We start from the raw sequence: 20,841 nt of genomic DNA on the forward strand, positions 1-20,841 counted from the left end.
TAGGGGTAATTAAAAATTCGGCTTAGGGCCTGTTTGAAAGGACACCCTGGTAATTGGATTTGGTGTAATTGGTGTAATTACACTGTCTTGTCCTGTTTGGAAGGACAGGTNAGTTAGTGTCTTTTCCAACATATCCTCATCTTTTATAACTTCCCCACATAATTTTAATTGGGAAGCGATTCTAAATACAGCAGAGTTATACTCAATTACGGTTTTATGATCTTGAAACCGTAAGTGCATCCACTCATAACGAGCCCTTGGCAATACCGTTGCCTTGAGGTGGTCATACCTCCCTTTCAAACCTATCCACAATTCAAGTGGATCTTTCATTGTTAAGTATTCAACCTTCAGGCTTTCATCAAGATGATGACGAAGGAAAATCATAGCTTTCGCTTTATCCTGACTTGATGCCTTATTTTCTTCGATTATACAATCACCATGACCCTTAGCGGCAAGGTGAATTTCAGCATCAAGTACCCATGACAAATAGTTCTTTCCAGAAATGTCAAGTGCCACAAATTCAAGTTTTGATAAATTCGACATGATGAAAACTATCATAAAATAGTTGAGTTAATAACATGATTTTAATTTCTTTATGATGAAGATAAATTAATATTTCAAATGATTAAGAATTAGTATAAAATATATCATATGCATGAATATGGGATGTTACAAAAGCATGTAAACTCATAAAGTATGAAACGGTAAATTTAATATGTATTCTAATTATTTTACTATATTTATTACTAGTTCAATAGTTATTAACGCCAAAGCTACCGTAAGATTTTAAGTCATATTTAATATAATACTATTATTCTTTATGACACACCAATATCTATCATAAATTTATGACAAGAAATTAAAATACTTACGATTATTCTAACTAGCATGTTATCATATATCCTGGTATTTAATTTAGAGTTATAAGTTACTAGCATATAAACAACATAAAAATATAAACCTGAAACGTATTGATTATTATGCCTAGTAAAGTATCATACAAATACCTAAAGCAAGTTATATATGCAGTAATTAAATCGTTGATCAAAGACTTATGTAAGTCCTATTAGATATGTTATAAACATATAAATGTATACCTGACTCGAAAAGAAAATTGATTAACTTTTTAGGGAAAAAGATAATTCCGAATTAGGTCTTAATTGNTAATTACAGTGTAATTACACTGTGGCAACCAAACAGGTCAGTGTAATTACTAGACAGTGTAATTACTAGGATGGTAATTACTACCCTAGTAATTACACCAATTCCAATTACCAGGTGGCTTTCCAAACAGACCCTTAATGTTTAAGGGGGTAATTTTTGGATTTTCTCAAAATATATGTATTAACTATTAAGTACACTTCTATTTCTGATGTATAAAAATGACAAAAGAATTTTTTTCAATTAAATGGTATTTTTCATTAAAGATGTCAATTTTAGAGAAATATTTTCATTAAAGATGTCAATTTAGAGAAATAATGTCAAGACCTATTTACTTTTTCTATTTTTTTTAAAAAAAATAAGATTTCCCTCAAGTATTGTAATTGTTACAATTCTATAAATAATAAACATTCCTTTAAGATTAATTAAGAGTTTGCGATTTTTGTTTTATGTAGAAATTAACTTAAATTTCATGTAAACAAGGCGTTATAAGTTATTTTCTTGACGTTTTAAATGCATATATTTAGAAGATTATTAAGTTTTTATATTACTTTTTGACTTATTAATAATGTAAGTATGTGTGAGTATATTTACATACATAAACACAAAACACACGCAGGACTATAACATCTATAGCTTTGTGCATAATTCATAACTTAATTTTGATATTCATCTAGTTCAAATAAATGATATTTGGATAGAAATGAATTATTTGTTGTAATAGAATGTCCAAAGGTTTAAATATGTATAATTATTAAATATAAAAAGTAAATATATGAGTCGTCAAATAGATCTTGAGGGGTTAACAATGATTGTGATGGAATTGATAATATATCTACACCTTTAATTAGTTAGAGATCTCAAAGCATTGCGTATGAAACTTCTTATGATAATATTAGAAAAATACTATATTTCAACATGATTATTTATCATTATTTATTAAAATTCAAAGACACATGTTATTTCACTTTGCATCTTTCCTTTCTCTTTGACTTATTAGCTTCTTCATATTGACTTCTCACTTTATGTTTAAACCACATTTCTTCTCCCTTTCCATCATCCTTTTCCTTTGTTGAGCTTGATTTCAAAAAGACAAAACATTCCAAGTGCATAAAAAAGAAATAGCAAATATATGATAATAGTCGATCGAGAGATAATTCTATATCTAAAGAATTTTACCAATGCAATCTTTCTTGTCTTCGATGATTATAGATATCTTTCGGTGCCTATTAATTACATAATTCAACATCAAGTGTATCAGGAATAACATATTGTTGTAGATTGATTTGCACATTTTTCGTAAGATCCTACATGAAAACAGTATCATTATGTTGTATCCTTCTTTTCTGCTATCAATCTCCCACAAGTGGTTCAAAGAGGCACCATAACTCCAAGAAGAATCTTCAAAGCTTCAACGCATAGCCACAATGACACTCGGTCTTTTCATAACAATGTAACAACATATAATGATATCACTTATTAATCACCTTTTTTTACGCCTAACAACATAATAGCTCACGATAAAAATATGTATTTTAATAGAGTCACTCAGCATTCCTTTATACGCCAAGTTTAAATTAATGTAATCATCTTTTCTCGACAAAAAATAATACTAATAATATACTAACTATAAATGGACAAAGGCTAAAAATATCAGTAAAAAAAGGAAAAAAATAATTGTATAAGGAATGGATTATTTATTTATGGGAAAAGGGCCTGATATACCCCTCTACTTTGTTATTTGGAGCTGATATGCCCCTCGTTATGAAAGTGGCTCATATATACCCTTACCGTCCTACCGTTACAAAATGAGCTCACATATATCATTCATGTAACGGAAGTGAAAAAAATTAGTTTTAAATTTATATTTTTGACTTTTGATTCTTTTTTAAAAAATATTTAGGGGTATATATGATTTTTCTAGAAAATTTCAAGGTATATTTTAATTTTTTTTTGACACAATTTTTTTTTTGATTTTTTGATTATCATTATTTGAGTTTCCTATTCTTATTCTTATTTTATTTTTTCTTTCATTCCTTAGTATAAAGAAAAAAAATTAAAACTATTTTTTTTGTGGCTATATTATAATGTAATTTAGTTTTTGTATTTGAAGAAAAAAATTGGGTCATCTATAATAAATTTTACAAGAATATTAACAAAACTTAAATAAATTTGACCATCAAAGTAATTGTCACGACCCGAGTCTACACCCTGGACGTGGCCGACACTCAAGAACCATTGTTGGTCCCCAAGCGAACCCTCATCCTGGTTGACTACAAGCGGAAGACTAACTTAAGCATGCAAAAGCTTAAAAGCTGAATAAATATTCATGAAACTGGAATACAAAACTTTAACTCAAATGAACAACTTAGAATAAAAATAATATATTTGACTCGCCATAAAATAGGCAACTTAAGTCTTTAAAACATTTAATAAAATAAATGAATAATACAGACTTCTCAACTATATTGACTATCTATGAAACCTCTAACTGATAAAGATGGAAGTCGGGACAAGACTCACGACATCCTAACAACTGATATAACTGAAACGTAAATAGAATCCTCCGGAAACAAGGAGGCTCACCATAGCTAACTCGAACTCTCGGATGTATCAACGAAGCTCCTGTTGATGATCCTGAATACATGTGTCTGCATCATGAGAAGATGCAGGCCAAATGGCTCAGTACGTGGAATGTACGAGCATGTAAGAGGAATTCTAAAGCATAAACATAAGCTTGAACTTTAATGAAAAAGAGACATACTTACCTCTTTTCAAACTTACTCAACTCAAGGAATACTCAAGGATACTCACAACTACTCAAACTTACTCAACTTAGAAGTACTCAAGGATAAGATACTCAACTCAAAGATATGATACTGAACTTTGGATACTCAACTCAATATAAAGCAACAATACACATGCAATATATAGAAAGCCTTTAAAACAGTAGAAAACAACTTAGTTCGTTAAATAAAATGCAATAACAAACTCAACTTTACTCATATAATAAAGTAATATAGTTTTTGTGGGAGATTCTCTAACTGACAACCACCACTATAAGCCTAAGTGGTGATACAACATCTTGCCCACGCTATCAGAACCGTCCTATACTTTTCCATCATATAGAACGCTTAACTTAGTGGATCCACTAGCTTAACTTATGTGATCATCTAAAAAGTATGACCCATTAATACCCATGATGGCTACATGGTTTATGGAGACTTGAGTTAATATGAACTTGCATCCCCATATCGGTGCTCAATACTACTCCCAAAAATGTACTTAGCTCATATGTTTTAAAAACAAACTTCTTTGTTTGGTTTGAGATAATTACTCAAAACTTAACTTAAAAGTTCTCTTGGAAACCATAGTTTCCTCTTTACTGAAAAACTAGCTCAAAGGCTCTTTTGAAATCTCAGTTTCCTTTCTTGTTTAAATGTGAAAACATTTACTCTTTGGGAATACATAGTCCCGATATACTTTTTTGAAAAAATGAACTCAACTCTTTACTCTTTACTCTTTGCTTAACTCAAAACTTGAGTCTTAACACAAAGTTAAAACATTTGTAAAAGACTTCTTAGAATATGGTTCATGCCGAATTATGGACGTGAACGACTCAATGCAAGGTTCTTCAATAGCCGAAGATAGAACTCAATACTTGGAACTCAAGAACTTCAATAATACTACTCACTTCAAAAATGCTCAACTCGGAGGGTTCATGCGGAATTTATGAGCATGAACTACTCAACTCAAGGACTCAAAGATACTTCTCGTCTCAAGACTGCTCGACTTATAGGGTTCATGCGGAAATATGGACATGAATAACCCAACTCAACGACTTCATGGGTAACATGTAATAGTCCCATGATTAGGAATGAAATCTCAAATGGGTTAGAAACTCAATACTTAAGACTTAGGACATGAAGATATTACTCCTCTCAAAGATACTAAACTGATAGAGTACATGCAGAATTAATGGGCATGAACGACTTGACTCGTAAGTCTACATAACATTATGGAACTCATGATACAACTCTTCTCATTCTCATACTTACTTCCTCACAACTTAGTTCAAACCAATAGTTGATCTCAAAGGGTTCACAATCGAACTCAAAGGCTTTCTTGAACTCTACTCTTAACTCTTTTTTGAATGTGAATTATGATTTCAAGAGTTATATTTCATGATATGAAGAATCTAGGTGATAGTGTAGACTCATAAATACATTATCCTCACTCTCATTCTTACTTACTTGAGTTTTGAAACAAGTTACTAGAAGTTATAGAAGACTCCTCAAAAGGGCTCAAACGGACTTTCTTAGAATGTTCGAATGAATGCTCAAAACTTAACTCTTTAACTCTACCTTGAATATGAATTATGGAATCAATGTTATGATCATGTTAGGAATGATGTTAGGTGTTTAGAAGTAGCTTAGAGTAGTTAGAATCGAAAAGGAGTGAATGTGCACTTTAAACGAACTCAAACGGGGCAAACCGTCGACAAACTAGAGGGGCAGGAGACCTTGGGGCTATGGGTGGCGCGGAGCGCCAGCCCCTAACATTCAGATGAGGGTTTGGGGCACTCTGGCAGGCGCATCACGCTAGGCCCCCAACCCAAAAAATTTGACTAACTTCTTTGCTCGTTTTCTCACCCTAACTTGCCTAGAATCGAACGATTTCTTCCCAAATCACTTAGAATCAATTACTTAACATAAGTACTCTCTAATCTACTCAATACATCCCTTAAAACACTCACTTTGATCTGAAGAAATCATCCAAAACCCAACACAACAAGATTTAGAATGAACTTCAAGAACACCTATCAATAACTTATTAAGAACTCTAATCTTTCAACTTCAAGAATGAAATTTGCGCTGAAAATAACATGTTTGGCGTGTGGGTGAACAAACCCAACACTATGGAAGCTTACATACCTCTTAGGGATCAAACCCATGGCGAAAATCTGCAACAACACGCAAGAATCTCGACGAACGCTTGATCCTCTCCTCTTTTCTCTTCTTTTCTCTTCTTGAACTCTCAACTAAAACCCTAGGTGTAAACTAGGATTATAAAACTGAACCTAATCATATTAGACCCCTAAAATATTACTAAAAACTAATTAAATCTGATTGGGTAAGGAAAAGACCAAAATACCCCTCTAAAATTCGGTTTTGACTTTCCTTGACTGACAACCTAACTTCAAAAGGCCATATCTCACTCATCTGACCTCAAAACTTAGCAAACTCGGCGGCGTTGGAAAGATAATTCAAAGGTCTTTCTTACGGTATCTGGTATCACACCTAACTCATCTTAAGTTGGAAGTTATGGTCGTTTGAAGTAACTCATACTTAGCTTAACTTGCAAAATTTCAGATTTTACTATTTCCAATTTAATTCTTTTTGGAACTCAAGGTGCTACATCTAGTGACCTTAACACTTAAGAAATTTTTAATTCCTCGGTAAAATCCTACTCACAACGAAGGATGGTTCAAGTCTTAGCTCAAAAATTTTCTGGGGTGTTACAATAATAAATCTAAATTAGTCATTGAAACAAAAAAAAGTTTTTTAAAAAATAATATATGTTTGAGGAGGATTAAATATACCCATATGGGATTATATATATTTTTAAATAATTAAAAAAATTAAACTAAAATTAATTTTTTCACTTCCGTTAGAGGAAAAGGGTACATGTGAGTCATTTATATAACAGTAGGGGTATATATAAGCCCTTTTTATAACGAGCAGTATATCAGTTCTAAATGACAAAGTTGAGGATTTCCCTTTATTTATTGTAAAAAGAGAAACCCCTAAAAATTGTTATAGACAAAAAAGGAGAAAAGGATGAAATTGTCATAAAAGGGAAAAATTTGAAAATAACAAAAAAGAAAAGAAAAGGAAATGAAAACCTAAATATGTTAAAGAAGGAGCCGAAAAACGAAAGAAATATTTATTTATTTTTATAGTATATAAGAAATATAGAAATACACAAATGTCACTAATTCTGTGAATTATAAAAGAGTTTAATTTAATATATATATATATATATATATATATATATATATATATATATTTCCGCCTTTGTTCAGCAGGTTTCTTCCACCTCTCAAATCTCTCTCTACACAGCTTCCATTTTTCACCATTGACAAAAGCTTTGTTCTTTGCTTCAGGTTTGCTTCTTTTCTTCGATCTACTCTTGTTGTTGTCATTTTATTAATTTAGTTATGATTTTTAACCAATTCTTTTTCTTAATTCTAGCTCCCCTTTACTTTTTCTTGTGTTTTAGGGTCTATTTTGTGCAATTCGTTTTTTTTGATCGTTCTTGATATCTGGGTTGTTGATTTTTGTACTTGCCTTGATGGGTTTTGGTCCAATTGGGTTTTGGTAAATTAGTAAAAAAGAATCTTTTTTGTGTTTTGGTGAATTTGCTGATTGGGTTTGGAGTATAATTCTATTTTTGTTTTTGGGGTTCTTTTTTATTTTGTGGAAGGTAGTTTGAATTAGGGTTTATTGGGAGTTATCCTAATGTGGGTTTTCAGGAATTGTAATAATTGTGAATTAGAATTGTCATTTTATTTGGAATATGTACCAATTTTTGTTGTTGCATTGCTTTCTATGAAAGAAATCCTTGTCGTTTCTTTGAATTATTAATTTATTATCTATGCATATGGATAAACTGGAGTTTACAATCCAAGGATATTGGTTCAGCGTTTTGTGTTGGGTTTACCTTTTGTGTTTAAGTCTGTGAAAGTGGGAAAATGAAGATTTTTGTGTTTATATTAAATGTGGTTTAATCTTTTTTGGATGGAAAAGGCGAAGCTTTTAATAGTTTGGTGGGAGTTGTGGGGTGAGAATGGCTTCAAGTGCATCTGAGGAAGCAGGTAGTGCAAGGTCTTTGGAGGGACTGTCAAATGGGCATCAGAGATGCCAATCTAGTGAAGCGTTGGCTGAATGGAGGTCTTCGGAGCAGGTGGAAAATGGGATTCCATCAACTTCGCCTCCTTACTGGGATAGTGATGACAATGAAGATGCGGGTAAGCTGCTTGCCATTTTCTATGCTTTATTTTTCTTTCTTTTGAAGTCTTGTTTTGATTCTTGAAAGACGCTGCTTGCCATTTTTGATGTTTGCTCCATACTTTTTATTCTTTTAAGATCTTTTGAAGTTCTGTTGGTTTCTTGAAGTTGCATAGTTGAGGAATGAGTTTCAGGAGACTAGTATTTAGTTGAGGGAAGTTGCACCATTCATAAGATAGATTGGCAGTTGCTTGCAGTTCTTTAATTTTGGACTTACCTGCATCCACTGTTTTTCTTTTCTACAAAAGATTGTGTGGAATCATTGTATACTTATTTTTGGATTGATATCTCCTTTCCGTTTTGGTGTCAGAGCTCTGAATATGAACGCTTAGAGTTTGAGTCTTGTTAATAGTGGTTTAATTATTTTAATTTTTTGTTCAGATTTACTAAACTGCTCACTTTGAAGATGAACTCTTAGAATATCAATTAAATTGATTGCTTATGAACTATACCTGTCATTGGTGGGTGGACTTTCTCTTGGTTTGCATGCTAGACTATATCAGCTTTCTACAGGAATAGGATTTTACATAGGGGATCCTTTGTTTTTGTTTTTGTATCGAGGGATCCCAGATAATGTAATCTACAAAACTATCTCAGTGCTTGCTCTGTTTCAAAGCTATACTTATCATTGGTGGCCCTTATGGGAATTTCTCGGTGATGTGAATTAATTATCCGGTTCTAAGTTTGACAGGGTGTTCAGTAATCTGTTGTTTGATAGAAAACTTGATTGATTTTTGGTTTTAAAAATCCTTTATTTATGGGAGATTTTAAATCTTATTACAGGATTGAGGTGGTGGTTATTTTGTTTTTAAATCAATGTATAAATTTTCTTCTTGAAGAAAGTAGCTTGTTGATTGGTGTCTATAACTCTATATATATTGTTTCGAAATATGCTACAGGCAGGCTGTTATAATTTATAATGAGTCCTCATCTCAAAGTGTGTTCTTCGTATTCATGTTGTATCAACAAGAATAGTTTTTGGGACAGGCTTCACCATCTCATTTCAAAACTTGTCTAAAACTGCCTGCTATTTGATAGTAGACCAAACCCATGTACATGCTTCCTTCTCCTAAATCAGTTCCATAATTCTCTATCCAACCTCGTCTACATCTATACGCTTTTATATTGTCACCAAGTCTGCTGATAATGCATTCCAACCTCTTTTTGATGTCCTCTTTCAAGTTAGTAAATGTAAAGTGAACAAGACTAGTGTCTCAATGTATAAGTTGTAGGAGGTTTCAAGAGGTTTCGTGACCATTGGTAGTGCTACTGCTATCTCAGACCTAAGAAATAATGTGAAGTAGATACTACCTGAAGTAACTTCTTCTCCATGGTGGAATATGGTGTTTCACAATTGTTATCTCATGAGATTCAATTACACTATAATTGAAGAGTAGTTTGCTAGTACAGCTCCTTTATTCCGTCTTATATTTGATTTCTTCATTTTGGGGTGGGGGCTGATGCCGTACTGTTGATAAAAAGAAGTAGAAGTAACTAACCATAACTGTTTATCAACCTGATTTCGATTATGCATGTGTTTCTTAATTGGCATAACTGAGACTGTGAGTTGCGTGTGCTTCTAGGTTGTGAGACTACTACTGATATTTCTTCAGAAGTTTCTTCCTTACACTTCACCATCTCTGTCCTTCTGTATCCTTTTATGTGCTTATTGTGGAAGCCCCTTTGTATTATTTATTCAGTTATCCTCGTTTATTGTTCTTAGGACCTAAACCTTCCGAGCTTTATGGGAAATATACCTGGAAGATTGATAAGTTTTCACAAATAAACAAGAGAGAACTTCGGAGTAATGCATTTGAGGTTGGAGGCTACAAATGGTATGATATCCTTGGGAAGAATTATTTTGACACATACTTGTTTGGTGGCCCTTGCATGTGTTCTCATCCTTCTTTTTGACTGGAAAGGATTTTATGCATTCTCATCTTCTTGTAGAACGAGATATGTATTGTCCAATGAGGCAAATTCTGCATGTCCAGTGTGTATCAATTTCAAAAACTATCTGCTGATGCTTTTGATATGTCTATGGTTTCCTACCTGGATAAAGTTAATTATAGTGGGAAGAATTGGACTTCCCTATTTTCTACCGATAGAGTTAGGCAATAAGAAGTTTGCGGAGAGTTATTTATGTGCGTACTTTTAAGTAGTTTGGATCATGTTACGTTGGTTTAGAAGAGGAGCCAGGACATAAGAAAGAGAAGAGAAAAGGGTTATTCCCGGTGCTCTCTTTGAAAATAAAATCAGATGAGCACATAACTCATCTATGTAATAGAAAATTGCGGAGTATGTTGTTTATATGTGCATATTTTGTTTTTGGTTCGGACCATGTTAGGTTTGGATAGATAAGGAACCAGGAGTAGGATGTAACAAAAGAGAAGAGGAAAGGGTTTTGCGGTGCTCTTGTTTGGAAGTAAAAGCAGAGGAATGCGCACCTTGTGCAGTCATCTTTACAATCCTATTTGAAGTTGTATGAACGTAAGGAATTAAATCCATTTTTACTTCCTGGTGCATACTTAATAGGTGACGTGTGAAAAGTTAGGAGCCTTGTCCCTGCATCCCTGCACTACCTGTATTTAGAGAGAGATTGCATGACTCCTTACACTGTTAGTTTACTCTTAGAAAATAGGCTGACTACTGCTGGAGTTTGATCATTAGGTTATCCATTTCATTGATGTAGAGGTAATCATAGACACTGTTATCTTGCTTTCTGTGAAGTTTTGTAGTTTGGGTTGTACCAAGTTTGATATTCTTACACCCTTATTGCACGTTTACTATAATCTTGTATGCTTGTTTATTCCTCTTATTATTGAATGATAATTACCAGTTCAGGAATTGTAAAATTACTGACAAATGCTTGATGTGATTAACTGATTGTGGCAGGTATATTTTGATTTACCCTCAAGGATGTGATGTCTGCAATCATCTCTCTTTGTTTCTGTGTGTGGCTAATCATGACAAGCTCCTTCCAGGTGTGATAATGTTGGTAATTCACTCCAAACTGTCTTCAAAGTGTTATTGTAGAGGTGATGTTGATATTTTCTTGTCTTTTGATAAGAACAGGTTGGAGTCATTTTGCCCAATTCACTATTGCTGTGGTGAACAAAGATCCTAAGAAGTCCAAGTATTCGGGTGGGTAAACTACATTTGATCTTTTGCAATGGATCTTGAAAAATCTTTGCATGTTCTTGTTAACACAATTGCAGATTTCTGCAGATACACTACATCGATTCTGGAAGAAAGAGCATGATTGGGGTTGGAAAAAGTTTATGGAGCTTTCAAAAGTTTTAGAAGGGTTTATTGATGCTGATACCCTCATAATTAAAGCTCAAGTTCAAGTTATCAGGTATTTTATCATTTTAATTTGTCTATATTTCATTTTTATATCAATTTATGTATCTTACATTACCTATGGCATGGTTGGCTATAGCCTAATAGCATGAAATTCCACCACCATTTGCTAGTCTATTTACGCGTTTGGTAAACACCAAAGTCCAAAAGTGTTCATATGCCAAAATCAGTCAAAAGCCATAAGTTGGTCACCCCAACTTGACTTTTCAACTTATAGGCACTTTTGGTTTGCCTAAGCCTTTTACTATTTTCTCTCTCTCCATTTTATTTCTTTCATTCATCCTATTCCAAATAAAAGTATGTTCAAATAAATTCATTGGAAATCGCTTTAATGACATTTTAGTTATTTTAATAGAGAAGTGCGTATCAACACTTCTTTCACCAAACACATTAACGATTTATTATCAGTTTCAATACTTTTATCCAAACACACAAGTATTTATTTATAAAATCGGTTTCACCACTTTAAAGTGTTTTTCAGCACTTGATATTTATTTTTAATCATCTAACCTACATGGACTTAAGTTAATGTGATTCCTCTTCGTGCTTGGAAGCTTTAAAAGGACTAGTTGGTTCAACTTTTTCATTCAACATAGGTTCACATATAAAAATTGTATCAGACAGAATGAGGTCAACATGGATCTGAACATGCCATAGATGTTTGACATGGACACACTGACATAGATTTTCTATCAGGTGTTTGACACAACACAATGGATTTTTGGTTTTCAATATTTTCCTCTTATAGCATGTATGGGTTTGAATGGAACTGAAACACATTCTTGTATCAAAATTTATGATTATAGCCCGTTAACTTTATAACAAATTATCTTTTCCTCGCATAGATAGTTTCAGTGGTGTTACTAGGATTTGTATATCTCAGGAAGAATGAGACGCAAAATAGGAGTTTCAAACATGCTGATTTCATAGGTATTTGTTGGTCAAACCATGAAAAGAAAAGAAAAGTTGGGAGATCAATGATTTGTGGAACCTGTTTGTTGTGTATGTCTGGATGGGTCATGTTAAACATTGTTCTTATTTCTTAACATGGACATGATGATGTGTAGAAATGTCGCTATTTTGTATATATTAGAGTTTGAACCCCATAGCCACTTGCACGTAGGTAGACCTAGGAGACATGTTAGTCTTTTTATATGAAGAGTCAAAGACAACATTATTTTGTAAGTTTTGTCTATCTTTTAAGTTATCGGATTAACTTTTTATTCAGTTTATCCATCATCCCATTATTCTTGAGCATAAAGTGCTCCTTTCTTTAGAATAATCTGTCTTCTATAGTATTGAGTATACTAAGCTATTTCGTGGATGTCATGATGGATCTCAAATGGTGATCCTGACCCCATTCTGCCTACGCTCTTTGTTTGTAGGGAGAGAGCTGATCGGCCCTTCCGTTGTCTTGACTGTCAATACAGGAGGGAGCTTGTTAGAGTATATTTAACCAATGTTGAACAGATCTGCCGCCGTTTCGTGGAAGAGCATCGAGGAAAACTTGGAAAGTTGATAGAGGATAAAGCTAGATGGTCGAGGTAAGGTGTAAAGTTTCTCAATTGTTTATCTGGTTTTTGATGTGATTCTAGATGCAAGAACAATAAGTTGAACCACAATCAAACAAGCAATACAAGATAACAAGTATATGATTAAGAAATAGAAAGAGAGGGGGAAGAGATTTAGAAGAAAGAAAGGATAGTCTAGCAAATAAAAGACATAAATTACTAGAACAAATCCTCCATAAATTCACACAAAGAGTATTTCTCTATCTTCAAACTTAGCTCACCCTAATATGAAGACTTAAAGACTATTTATACTAGTCTTGTAAAAAGAGGTAAACTACAAGAATGATCCAACATCCTTGATGACCTATGTGGTTGTCATCACTTCCTTGATTTGCATCTGGTTTTAGAGACTGTTAGATACTAATATCTATGTTTTGTTGTGTCTTATTTAGATACTTCAGTTGTGGTTATGAATATGGGTAATATTTTATATTGAATGACATATTTGTTCCCCTTAATCCTCATGTAGGTAATGCAATATATGTTTGCTTTGGATTTGTGATTTTTTAGCATTTTGACATAACATTCTGACTTCTCACTTGACATGGAAATTCAGTTTCTGTGCTTTTTGGCTGGGAATGGACCCAAATTCTAGGCGCCGAATGACCCGGGAGAAATCGCATTCGATTTTGAAAGTGGTGGTCAAACACTTCTTCATTGAAAAAGAGGTTACATCTACTGTCGTGATGGACTCTTTGTACAGTGGGCTTAAGGCAATTGAAGGCCAGACTAAAGGAAAGAAAGGGAAGGGGAAATATTTGGATGCAGAAGAACAGCTGGTTCCTATTGTTCGTTTGGACAACGACATGTTTGTCTTGGTGGATGACGTCTTGCTATTGCTTGAGAGGGCTGCCTTGGAACCGCTGCCTCCTAAGGATGAGAAAGGTCCCCAAAACCGTACAAAGGTAAGTCACAGAATTCCATGGTTGAAGCCGTATTAAGAAATGCTACAAAATTATGGCTTCAATTGCACCGCCTACTGCAGTTATGTTTTCCTTCATTGCTGAAACTATGGGACTCACGATTGATACTGTTGTTAGCAAGCTTCTATTTGTCTTTTCTATTATTGGACTAGGGTGTCTTGTTATTGCCACCCACAGATTTGTTTCCTTGTTTTAGCAAAATCTAGACTTAGCCCTTCTCTCAAGGTTTTATAATAGACAAATTTGCTTCAGTAATATTCCCTATATGTGGACAAACATTTCTTATGATTAATTGACATGTTCGGTTACATCTGAAGCTGCTTTTGTGGATAAGTTACTGAATGTGAGTAAGAATGAGATTGAGCTTTTGGCTAGTGGTAGAAGGAATTATCAAGTGATCAGGCAACAAGGCTAATAATTGTGAGTGTACTTTGGTTGTTATGGATGATATTTGAACTGGATCCTATTTCAATGCCTATGATAACTGAAAGAATCGTGTATATGGCTAAGAATCAGTCTAGTCAGAGTCACTTCTCTTACTTCCACTTCTTTTTCGTATCACGTACTCCTCGTTCTCTCTCTCTTGAGGAAAAGAAGGGAAAGAAAGACAAGCACTTGTTCTTTTCTTCGTAGTGTATATCTATCCATTCTTATTTACTTATTGTACTATTCTTTGTTTTAGGATGGTGCTTCTGGAGAGGACTTTAACAAAGATTCCATTGAGCGTGACGAGAGGTGCCTAACTGAACTAGGTCGTCGAACCATTGAAATATTTGTCCTTGCACATATTTTCAGGTAACCATCATCACTGTTGCTATTGAAATGGCTATCCACGGCTCATCTAGTTAATCTATTCTCGTCATTTAAAGTTAGAAGGTCAAAATAGGTTCTTTTACCTCAAATTCGGAAGCAGCTGCATTTGCTGCATTTATGTGGAATGATGTTGTACATTATGTCAAGATTTGTGTTAGTTTTTGATGGTTAACAATGACCTGATTATACTGATAAAACAAAATTTACCTTCTGTAGTAAAATAGAGGTTTCGTATCAGGAAGCTGTTGCTTTAAAGAGGCAAGAGGAGCTCATCCGTGAAGAGGAGGCTGCTTGGCTGGCTGAAACTGAGCAGAAAGCTAAAAAAACATCTGACAAGGAAAAGAAGTTGAAGAAAAAGCAGGTACATGTCCTTCTGCATATGTTTATAGTATTTGATTACACAGGTGAGATATGGGAACTATATTTATTTTTAATATGCTGGAACATCTGTTTAAGTGAGGCTACCAGATCAGTGTTAAAAAGACTCCTGTATCTTTTACATTGTCTTTGTTACCTGGTACACATTGCTGAGTCCTTGCATGGTATGGAAAATTAAAAATTACTTTGCCAGCTAAGAGATGCTGGGCTTTAGGTATTAAAGTTTGAGTTTCTGTTATCAGCTATTTAACTTTAGGGGACGAGAGGCAAAGTTATCCTTTGCTTGGAGTTCTTTTTATGCACAAATTGTGGTTATAGGTAATGCTGAAGCAAGGACCTCTGTTGTGTCAGCTCAAGTATTTATCTTTAGTTTGAAAGAAAAGTCTTGGCTTTCAATTATTGACATCATTAATGTAGTTTCTATGCTGTATTAGATTAGATGATTGCATATTCTTCCTTTGCACCACCTAAATTTTGTTTTCTTTAGAGATATCATCATCGAGCTTGTCTGATTAAAGCTGCTTATGAAGAAAGACAATATTCTCCATGAAAATGAGAAGAAAACATGTGTATAATAGCAGGAAAAAGAAAAGAAAGGAATAACAGAAAATAAACAAAATGAAAAAAGATTAAGGAGAAACTAACAAGAATGTGCTGAGGCAGATTAAAAGTTGTAGATTTTGCCAACTAGTTTGTGCGCAACTCTTAACTGTCCATTGAGGTTTAGTGAACATATTATCCATTTCGCCACCTGAAGAAAGTGCTTTGTGTAGAATATTGTAGATACACTTTATCATTCTTACCTTGTATTTCAGGGTAAACAGAAAAAGAATATTCGCAAAACGAAGGATAAGGGAAGGGATGAAAAAACTTGTATAATTGAGCAAGAGAAGGCTGAACAAGATGGGTGTATTCTAGATGGAAATGATTACGAGATTGAGAAGTCAGAGACAGAGCTGGAGAAACCAGATATGCTGGAAAATGGTTCAGATGTTTCTGATTCAGTCGATTGTGTCCCAGAAGTAAACCACCTTGATTTTGAAGACAGAGGTGCATGTCCTGTCAACTGGGATACTGACACCTCTGAAATGCATCCTTCCACAGAAATTAACTGCTGTGGGTTAAATGGCCTTTCAGCTGCACAGAATGGTATTTCAGGAAGAAGTCTTTCTGTTATTGATGATAGTTCGTCAACGTGTTCTACAGACTCAGTTCCTTCAGTGGCTATGAATGCGCCTTACAGAGGGACTTCTTCGAACCATAAAAACCAGAAATCACCTAGCAGGTAACCTTCTTAAAATTTTTGGGCATCGATAAATATCTTTTATGTTGTCTCTGGTTTTTCTAATTGTTGGTGTCTCAACTTTTCAGAGTGGTTAACCACAGAAGCAAGTCAACCAGTAGTACGACTGACTGGGCTAGTGAAATACATAGGCAGCCATTAGATGCTCTTCCAGATATAGGGAAGCTAACTAATACAACTGTAAGTCGTAGGGCAACTAGATCCGAGTCCCAGGCTATAGCGCATTCGCACGAGTGGGAAGTGCTGAAGAAGGTTTGTCATTTTCTCCCATTATGCATTCATCTCTTACTCCACGGAATTGACTGGGTTTCATCCTAGTAAAAAAGCTTTACTAAGGAATGCGTGTTGTGACACTTAAAAGCATATTCATGGATCTTTTTCTTCTTTATTTTTTTGGGTGGGGGTGGGGGTGGGGTGGCCTGTCCCTATCTTTCAGTGTTTCCTTCATGTTTCTTTATATAGTTAACAGAAAGAGGATGAAAGAAACTGAATAATCTCAGAAGCTGAGTGTCCGGTTCTTCTTCCTATTTTTGGAGTAAAACCCCATGTATTCCTGAAATATTGATGAACTGACTAGTTCTTTTGCTCTAAGCTGTTTACCTTGTAAACGGAGGAGATATAGAAAGTGTGCCATGCTTGATTTATAAGATTCTATAATCCATATGCTCAATTATTCTTTCTGCTAGTTGTCATTTTTGGATTTTAGAGGCAACTTCTTTACTGTGGATGCCATGATTCTGCTTATGTTGTTTCACAGTGAATTCCAACTTTCATGCCACACTTTCTTGTATGCAGGAAGTAATAGTTTCACAGCAGAGAAAGCTGAGTGAGCCTGATTCAGAGAGACCTCCCTTGGAGAAGCCACATGTCATATCTCATCCTAGTAGCCCTTTAAAAGGTGCAGCGTCTGCCATTCAGTTGAAATCAGAGCTGAAGGTCTTGGCCACAAGTGATCCAAACTCTTTAAAAAAATTGTCCTTGAACAGTTCTAAGCTGACTCATAAATCAACTACTTCGACTAATTTAGCCGAAACTGCTGTGTCCTTTAAGGCTGATCCTAATAAAGGTATAGAACGGCAAGTGGCGGAGAAGCCCTCAGTGCATTCAGTATCCATTACACCTCAGAACTTCCAATCTCATCAAGTGACTGCCTCTGCGACAATGGAGAAGCCCAAACCTCAAGTTCCTGCCCTGTCCAGACCCTTGAATGGTCCTGTAGTACCTGGGCCTAGGCCTGCTGCCTCTGTTGTTTCTATGGTTCCAACGTCACCAATACTGGCCCGTTCAGTGAGTGCAGCAGGTCAATTGGGCTCTGACCCTTCACCAGCAACCCACAGTTATGTTCCTCAGTCCTATCGAAATGCAATTGTGGGTAATCCTGTTTCTGGAAATGCGACTGGTTTTAGTCAACCCTATTCTCCAAGTTCAATGGTTAACTGTTCGCAGCCATACCCTCAATCACCTTCGCGGATTTCTGGGCCGTTATTCTTACCACAGGGATCAGAAAGAACAGAACCTAGTTGTATCAGACCAAGTTATCCATATGGAATAAGTCATGATACCCTGCTGAATGGAGTTCAATGGCAGAGTTCCCAGAGGGATAGCAGGAGTATATCTCGGGATCATCCTTCTATACTAAACGAGTTTCAAAACTTTGATGTGTTCCAGCCTGTAAGTAGAACCCATGATCCCATCCCATCCGAGTTTCCAGCCTGCACGTCTGGACGCCAGTCCCAGAGTGCACTGGCTGATGAATTTCCACATCTTGATATCATTAATGACTTGCTGGATGATGAGCAAGGAATTGGAAGGACTTCGATGCCCGCCATAGGCTTTCAAAGTTATAGCAATGGGTCACACAATCTAAATCGGCATTTCTCTTTCCCTGGTGATATAATGTCCACTGACTTAGGTCCTTCAACAAGTTCCAATAGGTTTGAGCGAACACGGAGTTATCATGATGACATCCAGCATAATTTTTATGAAGGCCCTTTAGACAGTGCAAGGGATATGATTCGTCAGCCTAATCTGCGATTTATAAGTGGGCAGATTGATGGGTTAGTACCAAACCAGTGGCAAATGATGGGTTCTGATCCATCTTTTCTTGGAATGGGGACTGCAGAAAACGATCCCAGTTACCGGTATAACGTCCCTGACTACTCAAACATGTCTTCTGGTGGTGTAAATGGCTATAGAGTATATAGGCCTCCAAATGGTCTTTGACAACAAGCTATGGTTGGCTGTATTAAGTTGTAATAATGTACTAGAGGAAAGCATTTGGTATTGGGATAGTGGAGTGTGAGGTTGTAAGTTGTAACCCTCTGGCAAGTGAAATATTTTGTAAAGAGTGATTCTGCCCTTGATGGTTTTTCTATATTGATTAGCTTTAAAAAAATTGGCTTTTCCTATAACTCCAATTGGAGGTTTGATGTTTTATAAGTTTGGCCTTCTCTTTCTTTTTAGTTTCCCATTCGATGTCCGCTATCCGCATTAGAGCCCGATTATTTTGAATTCGCACTGTGTAGGGCTCATTTGGGGGAAGCACTCCCTACCAATGATTTTTCATATTCAGGGCTTGAACTCGAGATTTTTGGTTAAGGGAGGAGAAATTCCATCTGCTGCACGACATCCATTGGGGGTGTTTGGCCTTCTCTTTTATGATGATACTAAACCTTGATTGGAAACTGTCAATGGGGTAATATGGTAGCACAGTTCAATAACTAGGCCTATCGATCGTTTCTAAACATAGCTAGGTGAAATTTCACGAGATATATAACAATAATATAATATAATTAGAACTTGTTGTCAAACATTTCGTCATGATTCTATATTAAAGTACTACAAATTTTCTTCTATAAGTTTAAGCTATTAAAAGAGTAATTTTTTTTTACTTAATTATACTTTCTCCTTAATTACATCTAGGCTTATATCTTTTTCACGAGTCACACATGTGTAGAAATCTTCTTTAATAATGGGGTGCCGCTAATGTGGCGGTGAGACTCGAACCTTGTGAGTTGTGACCTACTTCAATATACCATATTGAATTATATGATTAACTCATCTAAATTTTTATTTAATTAAGTACATATTCATTCAAAGCCAATAGCTAATAATGTATATAACTTAAAACTCTATTTTAGTACTACATTTTCCAACCTAACCTTCTTTAAAGTGTCCATGTATTTGGATTTGTAACAAATTTAAGGAATACCAACCTTCTAATTACTTCGTTATTCTTACCACGTAACATTGCCAAATCAACACTTAATAACAAATTTTGCTAAAGTCAAATATAGAATAACAAAAATATAATAATAATATTATTTTTAATAAAAATAAAACATAGTAGTAAGTCATTAGTCATTAAAACACGTTATGTTTTATAGAAATCCCTTGCCTATAAATACACTCAATGACATCCCATAATCACAAAAAAACATTAACAAGAATTATGAATTCCAAGAGAAGATTCATTTCGTTACTTCTTATTGTCTTTATTATTTTAACTACAAATACCATATTATTATTATTATTAGCAGAAGGTGCAAGGCCTAATTTGGATATGGCTGAATTTATAGAGAAAGAAGCTATTCTACTCAAGGCATCGTTGCCACGAGGTCGAGTTCCACGATCTCGTTCTTCCCCTTGCACCAACATTCCCGGGCGTGGTCGTAGTGGCTCTTGCTATTGAAAAAAAACGAATTCAGAATTTAAATTTTAAAATTTTGAGGTCGAGTTTCACAATCTCGTTTTTCTCCTTGCTCCAACATGTCTATCCACCGCCGCAGTGAGTGACTCTTGTCATTTGAACATGTGAATGTTATCGTGCATCGACAATGTCTTGAGACAAATTCAGAATTTGAATATTAGAATTATTGTATTTATTTAATGAATTTGTTAAGTACAAGGTTTAAGTAGTGACTAGAATAGGGTAAACCAATTTTATCTTGTCCGAGATAAGTTTAGAATTTTTTATCTTGTCCGACTAATTTTTGTCTTGTCCGGACAAAATTATGTAGGAAAAAAAATATGTCTATGAGTTCTGAAATTGAACTTATGTCTCTATCGACATAAGTTAGGTAGAAACTAAGACATAACTTGTGTTATGAATTTTTTTAGTTGTAACATTTTAATAAAGTGGAACTTGTGCTTTTATCAACTTAAGTTCCGTAGGAACTTGTTGGCTTTGAACTAAACTTATACTTTTAACGACATAAATTCTATAGGAATTAAGAGACATAATTTGCTATGTTTTATAA

The 20,841-nt window shown here is 34.6% G+C and overlaps 1 protein-coding gene across 6 annotated transcripts; it reads left to right on the plus strand.

The window, feature by feature from the left end:
- The first annotated feature begins 7,225 nt into the window (after positions 1-7,225).
- LOC125870628 (TNF receptor-associated factor homolog 1b) lies at positions 7,226-18,943 on the plus strand. 6 transcript variants are annotated; one of them, XM_049551098.1, is made up of 13 exons: positions 7,226-7,327; positions 7,971-8,191; positions 9,955-10,066; positions 11,127-11,215; positions 11,307-11,375; positions 11,460-11,589; positions 12,980-13,138; positions 13,722-14,070; positions 14,771-14,883; positions 15,118-15,262; positions 16,095-16,564; positions 16,651-16,834; positions 17,378-18,943. In XM_049551098.1, the coding sequence occupies exons 2-13, from the start codon at positions 8,011-8,013 to the stop codon at positions 18,803-18,805; spliced, it is 3,429 nt and encodes a 1,142-aa protein (XP_049407055.1). In that variant the 5' UTR covers positions 7,226-7,327; positions 7,971-8,010; the 3' UTR covers positions 18,806-18,943. The 6 variants fall into 6 exon arrangements, with proteins under 6 accessions (XP_049407055.1, XP_049407060.1, XP_049407058.1 ...); XM_049551103.1 differs by lacking the exon at positions 9,955-10,066 and having other exon boundaries at positions 7,309-7,327; positions 11,127-11,225; positions 11,450-11,589; XM_049551101.1 differs by lacking the exon at positions 9,955-10,066 and having other exon boundaries at positions 7,309-7,327; positions 11,127-11,225.
- The last annotated feature ends 1,898 nt before the right edge of the window (positions 18,944-20,841 follow it).

Source organism: Solanum stenotomum, chromosome 7 (genome assembly GCF_019186545.1).
Source record: "Solanum stenotomum isolate F172 chromosome 7, ASM1918654v1, whole genome shotgun sequence".
In the NCBI taxonomy this organism is placed as follows: Eukaryota; Viridiplantae; Streptophyta; class Magnoliopsida; order Solanales; family Solanaceae; genus Solanum; species Solanum stenotomum.

Bases quoted from the DNA above. Each gene is read 5' to 3' on its own strand.
- LOC125870628 (XM_049551098.1), top strand. From the start codon at position 8,011: ATGGCTTCAAGTGCATCTGAGGAAGCAGGTAGTGCAAGGTCTTTGGAG. The intron at 10,067-11,126 runs GTATGATATCCT...TGATTGTGGCAG, and splicing joins GAGGTTGGAGGCTACAAATG to GTATATTTTGATTTACCCTC. The intron at 11,376-11,459 runs GTGGGTAAACTA...AGATTTCTGCAG, and splicing joins TAAGAAGTCCAAGTATTCGG to ATACACTACATCGATTCTGG.